This window comes from Pleurodeles waltl, chromosome 3_1 (assembly GCF_031143425.1).
Source record: "Pleurodeles waltl isolate 20211129_DDA chromosome 3_1, aPleWal1.hap1.20221129, whole genome shotgun sequence".
Classification (NCBI taxonomy): domain Eukaryota; kingdom Metazoa; phylum Chordata; class Amphibia; order Caudata; family Salamandridae; genus Pleurodeles; species Pleurodeles waltl.
The window spans coordinates 877,484,456-877,496,635 of NC_090440.1; the positions used below are offsets into that span (position 1 = coordinate 877,484,456).

The following is a 12,180-nucleotide window of genomic DNA, read 5'->3' on the forward strand; positions in this document are numbered from 1 at the left end:
CAAGAAGAGACCCAATGCACTGTTGAAGGAAACACAGCTCCACCAGAAGGGGCAAGCTCTGACAGTGAGGACCGTGGGGAAGTTACTAGGAATGATGGCATCCTGCATCTCTTTGATCCCGTATTCAAGACTATACATAAGACCATTACAGGAATGGCTGAAAAATCAATGGTCACATGGAATTGGGAAGATCTAGTGGTTATCGTGCAGAAGGTAGAAGAGGAGATATAGTTTTGTAGAACAGATCACATATAACACAAGTGAGAATATTTGCACAATCTGTCCTACAGTGATTCCTCACATATGGGAAGGGGTGCACACTTAAACAGTCTCGGGGTGCAGAGAGTTTGGAAGAAATAGGAGATGATACAAACTGTTTTCTAGGAAAACCAGTAACCAAGAATACAATTGCAAGATAGATAGCACAAACAAGTTAACTTTCACAAAAATGCAGGGGAAACACTGCAGTCAGCACTTGGAGCTCATTCTATATGGAAGAAAAGAGCAACCTTTGCTTTTCTAGCAAATACATCCTTACAGGACCTTTTGTTTGGCAGCAATGTAGTAATCTCCACAAATGTTCACAAAACACTATTTTGTTGATACGTAGATGAACAAGGAAGCACAGGTGGAACAGTTTTACAGCATCTGTTTACCAATCAATGCTCATATTCAACCCAGCCACCACAATATTAACAAACTGCTACAAAGTCAATGCACAACATGTGAGCCAGAAAAGATTCACTCTGCAAAATCTATAGTGTCTCAACTGTCAGTGTAGTTTTGCAGCTTGTAGAATTTTCTGGATTCACAAGTCACCTATTGATCTCTGCCAACAAGATAAAAGCAACAAAAATTAAAAAATGTATCTGAAGATGGCGACCAAAGGTGGGAGCTTCCGGAAGAAACCCAACGTCACAAGGGGACACCAAATAGATGCATGTCAGTGCCCACCAATAGCAATAATAACAAACAAAACATTCCAGGCACAATTCTGGAGCCAACCGCTAGATTGCTGAATAATGCACAGCATGTCAATCTCAAACTCTGCAAGCTGCAAAACTACACTGACAGATAAACTGTACATTTTGGTATTGATTAAGTATCTTATTGTTGTCTGAAATTAAGTTATGATGCCTCTGGTTAATTAGGAACTGCTGCACATGCTTTTATTCTAGCCATAATGTGAAGTCATTTAAATTTGGCATTGAGGATAGGGTGAATAACAATCCTCACCTGTATCTTGAAATGAGTTTGTTAGAGGCATGTCTTTATTCCTAGTAGATAAGACACTTGATGTGTGTAGTTATGTTCTTCTATGTGCCTCAACTCCTTTCTAATGTGGAAACCTGTTTCAGTTGATCTTGATGCATATTTTGAAGCAAAGTTTTATTGGAGATACGTTGTCTGCATGCTCTTTACTTGATGGCTCTGATTCTTTATTTAGCGTTAACTTATAAGTATAATTGAAGTCAGTAGTTGCTAGCTGCCAACACTCATAGACTTCTTTGGTTTTTCTGCATGTTACCTGTAAAAGGAAGCACAGGAAAATGCGAGAGCGATCACCGTCCCCATCCAGCACAGCATCTTCTCGATCTCCATCCTCTCATTCCTTCAGGGGAGGAGAGGAAGGCCTAGTAGACAGTGAAGAGAAAGAGGAGAGTTCATTGTTCGACAAGTCTCGTCTCAGTGCCAAAGACCACACCTCCCCAAACGAGCGAGGGCGTGCCAGAGGAAATTTCGTAAGTTACTGAAAGTTCAATTGATCAAATATTTTAGTGTTAATACATTTGTAAATGTTTTAATAGTCTACCCAAAAGCTGTTTTTAATATTTATGTTCTTAGGCCTTTTACCTCTTTGTGGTCCTGCACATGTAGGCTGTGTGGATTTTTTCAAGTGATCAAACGTCTGCATCCTGGGGGGTTTGTTGAGGGAAGGTCATCAGTTTTCAACATTTTGATCTCCCATTTGTGCAAGTATATTCATAATATAAACACATTCTGATATTGTAGGAAGCTGGCTTTTTGTATGATCTATCAAAATTAGATATATTTTGCAAAGTTCAGGGGTTCCCTTACCAGTGGTCAGGGGCCTGCTCTAGCAATCCCAAGGTGCTCTTTGTAGGAAACTGGCCTGGGGTGTGTGGTGAACACATATGGTGTAAACATCCTAAACTAGGTTCAGGTATCCCCTATTAGTGAAGTTTAGGGAGGGTTCAGGAAACTAGGGCTTTCTAGAGTTAGCTATGGATGAGCAGGCAAGACTTATCTAAGACATGCAAAGCTTATGCAATACCACTATAGTCACACAGTAACTTGTCACACATGAAAGAACCACAAACTGTTACAAAAATAAAGGTACTTTATTATAGTAACACAACACTAGATTAATTATCGGCAGACCCCCTTTCCCCCCCAACTGGAGATAAGTTCACACTAGTTATATACGAAGTAGCAATCAGAAATTAGCATAGAAACAATAAGGATTGGCAATACTTAGTGAAAATAGTCAGGGCCCTAGGGGAGGGCCAAACCATATACTAAAAGTGGAATTCGGAACGAAGCCCCTCACCCAAGGATATGGAGCTGTTAGAGGGGAGCTGTTAGAACTAGGAACCCCATGCGATGAGTATCTGCCCCCCGCCCGAGACCAGGAGAGCAGCGGGAAGTACCTGGTCTTCCCAAGGACTAACAGGGGGACTTACAAAAGGAATTGTGCAAGAACAAGACCAGTCTAGAAGAAACCAAACCAACAGTGGATCCTGAAAGAGGACCTGCAAAAGAAAGGAACACAGTCCAGTCTGCTATAAAATGTCAAGTGAGGGCAGGAGCTCCTACCTACACTTCTGTGGATGAAGAACCAGGACAACGAGGAGAGAAGATCAGCTGTGGAGCCCAGGAGCTGAAGAAGAGTCCTTGGAGCAGTGCTGATGGTGTCCCATGTCGGTTGTAGGATTGCAATTGGTCAGTTATGTTGGAGAACCATAAACAAGCCTTGGCAAATGCAAGAGAAGCAAAAGAAGAGTTGCAAGGCTGAAGAGGACTAGCAAGGCCCAGGGGACTTGACCATTGGAGAGGAGTCCAGAGTGACCCATCGCAGTTGGGAGAGCCAGCAGAAGCAGACGCAGTCTCCACAGGCAATCCACTGGCAACAGGCACAGTAAGTCGCAGTGAGGTCCAAACAGCACGCCTGAAGAGTCCTATGTTGCTGGAGAATCAGAGGGAAGACTGCTTGGCAGGAAGAGGTGCTGAGGACCGCGGCTACTCTGAGCCTGAAGATCCCTTGGAGAAGGAGACAACAAGCCCTGGTAGTTGCAAGAGTTGCGTGCACAGGGGTACTGTCCTGCAAGGAGAGGCAAGGGCTCACGGTCTTCCAAGCTGGACAACTGGCAGAGAGGACCACGGAGACCACTCCAGACCACCACCTGTGATACAGGATCCATGCAGTTCCAGAGGAGAGCAGATCTACGCAGCCAGGCATCTTTGCTGTAGGTGCCTGTAGTTGCAGGGGAGTGACTCCTTCACTCCAAAGGAGATTCCTTCTTGCTTCTTTGTGCAGGTTGACGTCTCACCGACTCTAGAGGTTGCACAGCCAGGGAAAAGTTGCAGTTGCTGGAAGGAGCTGGAGAAACAATGTTGCAAAGCTAAATTGTCGCTGGAGTTGCAGCCTTGTCTGTTCCTGAAGAGTCTAGATGTGGTTCAGGTGGCCAGAAGACTAAGTAAACGATGCAGAGTTCTGGTGGAGTCTTGCACGTCGAATCTGAGGATCCACCCACCAGGGAGTCCCTAAATAGCCATAAAAGGGGAGTTGGTCACTTGGCAAGGTGACACCCCCCCCCCCTATCGGGGTGCTGTGATGTCACCTGCCTGACCTGGCCACTGAGATCCTCCCAGGGGCCTCTGCACATCTTGGTTTCAAGATGGCAGAATCAAGTGGCCACCTGAAGGAGCTCTGGGCACCACCCCTGGGGTGGTAATGGACAAAATTGCATCAAATACCAGACAAAAAGTGGAGGTGACCATGTCAAAAAGGGCCGCATTCCTACGGTGAGAAAAACAAAACATTCCAACGGCAACTAGAAAAGGCATTTGTACAGCAGTATAGATGGATATAGGGAATTGGGAAATTCAAAACTTAAAATTATTGTTGCATTCTTTAAAGTAGTGCAGCTAGTAGTAAGCAAAGTTCTGTTCTCCACTGATTAGTCTCGAGGAGCTGACAACGTCTAATAGCTAGATATCGGATGGCTCATTAGATTTCATCCTTGCATCTTTCGAGTTCTGGATGCCAGACTGTAGATGAGACTACTGCAAAGGTGTCTGGATCATCAGTGGTGCCAATATCTGTGCCATAATTCTCTTCTCTGGCAGTGCTTGTCAGCCAGTATTATGAAAGGGGGCCTCGTTCATTAAGACATTCCCACTCAGACCATAGTAACAAATGCTTCGCTTTTGGATTGAGGAAGACACATTGGTATTCAAACACAGGCAGCATGGTTGGAGAAGAAAAAGTACATCAATCTAGTAGATTTAAATGTGTTCCTCCTGGCTCTTATGCTTTCTTTCCCAGGTGTAAGGATGTACTCACTCTAAATACAATGTAGTAGTGTAGTTTGTGTGTACAATCTCACGAGCAGGCTGTGACCAAAACCAGAAGTAACCTTTCGCCAAGCTCAAACCGTATAGATGTGGGTGATTGACAGGAATTTGCCCATCACGGCAGTTCATTTTCCTGATGTTCACAGTTCAGAAGCAGACTATCTCTCTTGGAACATCAGAAGTGAGTCTAAAACATTAACAGTGCAATGTTACACCTCTCTCAAATTGGATTTTGGCCAATAGGTCTTGCCTTTGCTGATGCTTTGTACAAAATGGTTGTTGTGGTTGCTGAACAGCTGTAGCCAAATTTTTAAAAAAAATGGCCCATATAGCAGCTGCTTATCTTGGAGCTTTACTTTTAAAAACGTTTGTAAAAGCACATTTGGGTAAAGGAGCAGCTGCAAGGTGGAAACAAAGCCAAGGAGCTGGAAAGATTTGGACAAAGCAGGTCAACCCTTCCAATGAGTGGCGATGAACAAGGATGGGTAGGGGTGCAATGAAGATGGTAGGTGGGGGGGGGGGGGGAACAAAGCAGTGGAAGCAGTGGACAAACTGGGTGAGGGTAGAGCAGAGAGCGATACAGAGAAAGCTGGTAAATAAGACACGAGATTAAAGAGACCAAGAAAATGCACAAAGCCCTTGGATTGCTAAAAACAAAAGTGAACGTAGTTCCTTGTGAAGGAAACATGTCCTGCAATTAAAAGAATAGTAACTGAGATATCGTCCATGGAAGGAACAAACCCAAAATGGAAGGAAAGCCATTGAATAGAAAGCAGATGAGGTTGATGAGAATGCCAAACAGTAACAGATTGTTATACGACAGATGACAGAAGAGAGCAAAAACTATCAGCGAGAGCTACAAATACCTATGCATCAATGGATGTAGTTAGCAGTGCTTCTAGAAAAGTCCTATACAGGCCTCTGTTCCATAGCTTACATTCTAAGCAGTTCACCTTACAAAGTCCTGCAACTCTGCAGTTGAAAGGAAAATTAATTGTTAGAAAAACGGACTTTTGACCTCTGTCTATGAATACAGAGCAAATGTGACATAAGAACAAGATTTAAAGGCATCTTTTATTGTCCCTCCACTTTTCAACTGAACAGAACACCTGTTCAGTGTCAACTCGCCAGAAGGGAGGAGTACGTTTTAAAAATAGCTCGACCTGATCCAATAAGACTCGCCAATGCATGTGGTTGAGTGGATGTTTCGAGCCCATAGAATTTTAAGGAAGCTTCCATTTCTGATAAATGTAAAGCGACTACTAGTTTTCTATTCACCTTTTATAAAGTATTGTTCTTTCTGCTCTCCGAAGCAGATGCCCCGGAGGGCCAAGCCTCTTAAGAAATATTCTTGTCTGTCTCTCTGTTGCTGTAACACAGACTTGTTAGTGTATTGCCTGCTTATTACCAGAAATTAAGATTTCCCAGGTGAATCAATAGGTACAAGCCCTATAATCCTAGTTTCTTTGCAGGAGTGTTCATTGTAGTTATAAGCAGTATATTTATAAGCAGCAGTCTGACTATCAGTTAATATTTGTGTACTTTTGAAAAAGGATTGTGACAAGTTTTTGCCATTTTTCTTTAAATAGTGACATTCTGATTTTTAATTGATTTTTATTTATTTATTTATTTATTTATTTTTTTTTGGGCCTGTTTTAGCCAACAATAGGCTGTTAAAGTTTATGTAAAAACTTTCTTTAAAAAAAATAATAATTCACATGTTCGGTGGCATGTGTAGCTGCAGATACACATGCTGTGCATAGTCCGCCGTCTGGTGTTGGGCTCGGAGTGTTACAAGTTGTTTTTCTTCGAAGAAGTCTTTTCGAGTCACAAGACCGAGGGACTCCTCCCACCTCGGTTCCATTGCGCATGGGCGTCGACTCCATCTTAGATTGTTTCCTTTCCGCCGTCGGGTTCGGACGTGTTCCTTTTCGCTCCGTGTTTCGGGTCGGAAAGTTAGTCAGAATCTCGGAAACTTAGTCGGTATTGTTTCGTTGGGTATCGGGGTAGTTAGAACCAATCGACACCCAATCTTGAAGAGCTTCGGGAGCCCTTCGGGGTAATTTCGATCATCCGTCGGGGCCTGGTCGGCCCGACCGCGTGCAACATCGAGACTGATGGAACGGACCCCGTTCCGATTCTGTCCTAAATGCCATAATAAGTATCCTTATACGGATCAACATTTGGTCTGTAACTTGTGCCTGTCCCCCGAGCACAAGGAGGATACGTGCGAAGCCTGTCGCGCGTTTCGGTCGAGGAAAACGCTCAGAGACCGAAGAGCCAGGAGGTTGCAGATGGCGTCCACGCCGACAGGACAACAACGGTTCGAGGAGGAGGAAGAATCTTTCTCTATCCACGAGTCGTATTCCGAAGAATTCGACGTCGAAGAGCAACCAACCGTGAGTAAGACGTCGAAACAAACATCACACGAAAAGACTGACAAAGCCCAGGGGACGCCACCGCCAACAGGCCATGGCTTAACCCGGAAAGTAGGTAACCGTCCAACGGCACCGAAAAAGGGCGAGCTGCTGTCGAAGACATCCGACTCCGGTCGAGATACAGGCACGCAGCACTCTCGGGACCGAGAGAGTGACGCAGAAAAAATTCGGCACCGACACAGCGGCTCCGAAGTTGGTGGGCACCGAGAGGGCACGACGCCGAAAAGACAAAAGATCTTGCCTGGCAACCGAACCGAAAACTGGTTCCTACTCAGAGGAACATGGACTGTCCTCTCAACTAAAAAAAACACAGATTTGAGGAGGAGTTACAACCAATTCAGCCAGATCACACGCAAAAGCGGATCTTTATTCAAAAGGATACAGGGAAGATTGGCACTCTTCCCCCAATCAAAAGGAAAAGGAAACTTGACTTCCAACAAGGAGACAAGCAACCACAAGCGAAGGTGGTAAAGAAGGTAACTCCACCACCATCAACTCCTGCATCACCGGCACAAACCCCACCATTAACACACTCACCAGCTCATACCACAATGAGCCAGGATGATCAGGATGCATGGGACCTCTACGACGCTCCAGTATCGGACAATAGCCCAGAGTCGTACCCAACTAAACCGTCACCACCTGAGGACAGTACATCATATTCACAGGTGGTAGCTAGGGCAGCTGAATTCCATAATGTCTCGCTACATTTGGAGCCTATTGAGGATGACTTCCTCTTTAACACCCTGTCCTCAACCCATAGCCATTATCAAAGCCTTCCCATGCTTCCCGGAATGCTAAGGCACTCGAAACAAATATTTCAAGAGCCAGTTAAAAGCAGAGCCATAACTCCAAGGGTGGAGAAAAAATACAAGGCTCCGCCCACAGACCCTGTCTTTCTTACATCACAACTGACACCAGACTCAGTTGTTGTGGGGGCAGCTCGTAAAAGAGCCAACTCGCATACATCAGGCGACGCACCGCCTCCGGACAAGGAGAGCCGCAAATTTGATGCAGCGGGGAAAAGGGTTGCAGCACAAGCGGCAAATCAGTGGCGCATCGCCAACTCGCAAGCACTCCTGGCGAGATACGACGGGGCTCATTGGGATGAGATGCAACATCTCATCGAACACCTCCCCAAGAAGTTCCAGAAACGAGCGCAACAGGTGGTGGAAGAGGGACAAAGTATCTCGAACAATCAGATACGGTCTTCCATGGATGCAGCGGATACAGCTGCAAGGACAATAAATACTTCAATCACCATAAGGAGGCATGCATGGCTGCGCACATCTGGGTTCAAACCTGAAATACAACAGGCTGTGCTCAATATGCCGTTTAACGAACAGCAATTGTTTGGGCCGGAGGTCGACACTGCAATTGAAAAATTAAAAAAGGACACCGATACAGCCAAAGCCATGGGCGCACTCTACTCCCCGCAGGGCAGAGGCACATTTGGCACATTTCGTAAAACAACTTTTAGGGGAGGGTTTCGAGGTCAACCCACAGAAACCAGCACCTCACAAACCAGACCACCAACCTACCAGGGACAATATCAAAGGGGAGGTTTTCGGGGACAATACAGAGGGGGCCAATTCCCAAGAAACCGGGGAAAATTTCAAGGTCCCAAAACCCCTCAAAATAAACAGTGACTCACAAGTCACACAACCCCTTCACACAACACCAGTGGGGGGAAGACTAAGCCAGTTCTACACATCTTGGGAGGAAATAACAACAGACACTTGGGTTTTAGCAATTATCCAACATGGTTATTGCATAGAATTTCTCCAACTCCCTCCAAACGTCCCACCGAAAACACACAATATGTCAAAACAGCATATAGACCTTCTAGGACTAGAAGTTCAGGCATTGCTGCAAAAGGACGCAATAGAACTGGTACCACGTCATCAAAAGAACACAGGAGTTTACTCCCTGTACTTTCTAATACCAAAAAAAGACAAAACTCTAAGACCAATACTAGATCTCAGAACACTAAACACCTACATCAAATCAGACCACTTTCACATGGTCACAATACAAGACGTAATCCCACTGCTCAAACAGCAAGACTACATGACAACATTAGATCTAAAAGATGCGTATTTCCATACACCGATACATCCTTCGCACAGGAAATACCTAAGGTTCGTATTCAAAGGAATACATTACCAGTTCAAAGTGTTGCCATTCGGAATAACAACTGCGCCAAGAGTCTTTACAAAATGCCTGGCAGTAGTAGCTGCACTTATCAGAAGGCAGCAAATACATGTGTTCCCATACCTAGACGATTGGTTAATCAAAACCAATACGCTAAAACGGTGTTCACAACACACAAAATATGTCATAGAAACCCTACACAACCTAGGTTTCTCAATCAACTACGCAAAGTCACACCTGCAGCAGTGTCAAACACAGCAATACTTAGGAGCAACAATCAACACAGCAAAAGGGATTGCTACTCCAAGTCCACAAAGAGTACAAACATTTCACAATGTAATACAAACCTTGTATCCAACACAAAGAGTACAAGTCAAAATAATACTGAAACTACTAGGCATGATGTCTTCATGCATAGCCATTGTCCCAAACGCAAGATTGCACATGCGGCCCGTACAACAGTGCCTAGCATCACAGTGGTCACAGGCACATGGTCAACTTCTAGATCTGGTGTTGGTAGACCGCCAAACATACATCTCGCTTCTATGGTGGAACAGTACAAATTTAGACAAAGGGCGGCCTTTCCAAGACCCAGTGCCAACATACGTTATAACAACGGATGCTTCCATGACAAGGTGGGGAGCACACCTCAATCAACACAGCATCCAAGGACAATGGGACATACAGCAAAAACAGTTTCACATAAATCACTTAGAACTGTTAGCAGTATTTCTAGCGTTGAAAGCATTCCAACCCATGATAACCCACAAATACATTCTTGTCAGAACAGACAACATGACGACAATGTATTATTTGAACAAACGGGGGGGACACACTCGACACAGTTGTGTCTCCTAACACAAAAAATATGGCATTGGGCAATTCACAACCATATTCGCCTAATAGCACAATTTATTCCAGGGATCCAGAACCAACTAGCAGACAATCTCTCTCGGGATCACCAACAAATCCACGAATGGGAAATTCACCCCCAAATACTGAACACTTACTTTCAAATTTGGGGAACACCTCAAATAGGTCTCTTTGCAACAAAAGAAAACGCAAAATGCCAAAACTTCGCATCCAGGTACCCACACAGGTACTCCCAAGGCAATGCTCTATGGATGAATTGGTCAGGGATATTTGCGTACGCTTTTCCCCCTCTCCCTCTCCTTCCATATCTAGTAAACAGATTGAGTCAAAACAAACTCAAACTCATACTAATAGCACCCACATGGGCAAGACAACCTTGGTATACAACACTACTAGACCTGTCAGTAGTACCTCATGTCAAACTGCCCAACAGACCAGATCTGTTAACACAACACAAACAACAGATCAGGAATCCAAACCCAGCATCGCTGAATCTAGCAATTTGGCTCCTGAAATCCTAGAATTTGAACACTTAGACCTCACACAAGAATGTATGGAGGTCATAAAACAAGCTAGAAAACCTTCCACTAGACACTGCTATGCAAGTAAATGGAAAAGATTTGTTTATTACTGCCATAATGAACAAATTCATCCATTGCATGCGTCTCCAAAAGATGTAGTAGGATATTTACTACATTTGCAAAAATCCAATCTAGCTTTCTCTTCCATAAAGATACATCTCGCTGCAATATCTGCTTACCTGCAGATTACTCATTCAACTTCCCTGTTTAGAATACCTGTCATTAAAGCGTTTATGGAAGGCCTAAAGAGAATTATACCACCAAGATCACCTCCTGTTCCTTCATGGAACCTCAACATTGTCTTAACAAGACTCATGGGTCCACCTTTCGAACCCATGCATTCTTGTGAAATGCAATACTTAACGTGGAAAGTTGCGTTTCTCATTGCCATCACATCTCTAAGAAGAGTAAGTGAAATACAGGCGTTTACCATACAAGAACCATTTATTCAAATACACAAGAATAAAGTAGTTCTAAGAACGAATCCAAAATTCTTACCAAAGGTTATCTCACCATTCCACTTAAATCAAACAGTAGAATTACCAGTGTTCTTCCCACAGCCAGATTCAATAGCTGAAAGAGCACTACATACATTAGACATCAAAAGAGCACTAATGTACTACATTGACAGAACAAAAGTAATTAGAAAGACAAAACAACTATTTATTGCCTTTCAAAAACCTCATACAGGAAATCCAATTTCAAAACAAGGTATTGCCAGATGGATAGTTAGGTGCATCCAAACCTGCTATCTTAAAGCAAAGAGAGAACTGCCTATTACACCAAAGGCACACTCAACCAGAAAGAAAGGTGCTACTATGGCCTTTCTAGGAAATATTCCAATGAACGAAATATGTAAGGCAGCAACATGGTCTACGCCTCATACATTTACCAAGCACTACTGTGTAGATGTGCTAACTGCACAACAAGCAACAGCAGGTCAAGCTGTATTAAGAACATTATTTCAAACTACTTCCACTCCTACAGGCTGAACCACCGCTTTTGGGGAGATAACTGCTTACTAGTCTATGCACAGCATGTGTATCTGCAGCTACACATGCCACCGAACGGAAAATGTCACTTACCCAGTGTACATCTGTTCGTGGCATTAGTCGCTGCAGATTCACATGCGCCCACCCGCCTCCCCGGGAGCCTGTAGCCGTTTAGAAGTATATCTTCAACATTTGTACATTTGTAAATATATTACTTTAACCTTCATTTGGTACATACGTATTCATTCCATTGCATGGGCACTATTACTAGCATACACAACTCCTACCTCACCCTCTGCGGGGAAAACAATCTAAGATGAAGTCGACGCCCATGCGCAATGGAACCGAGGTGGGAGGAGTCCCTCGGTCTCGTGACTCGAAAAGACTTCTTCGAAGAAAAACAACTTGTAACACTCCGAGCCCAACACCAGACGCCGGACTATGCACAGCATGTGAATCTGCAGCGACTAATGCCACGAACAGATGTACACTGGGTAAGTGACATTTTCCTTCTGATTGATACTTCTCATCACTCACCTTGTG

The 12,180-nt window shown here is 44.1% G+C and overlaps 1 protein-coding gene across 7 annotated transcripts in view; it reads left to right on the forward strand.

The window, feature by feature from the left end:
• THRAP3 (thyroid hormone receptor associated protein 3) overlaps positions 1 to 12,180 on the forward strand; it is a 222,794-nt gene that overhangs the window by 172,493 nt on the left and 38,121 nt on the right. For all 7 annotated transcript variants that reach the window (XM_069223850.1, XM_069223848.1, XM_069223853.1 and 4 more), the window contains one exon: positions 1,538 to 1,742. In XM_069223850.1, coding sequence (XP_069079951.1) covers positions 1,538 to 1,742 — 205 coding nt within the window. The remainder of the gene's footprint in view (positions 1 to 1,537; positions 1,743 to 12,180) is intronic.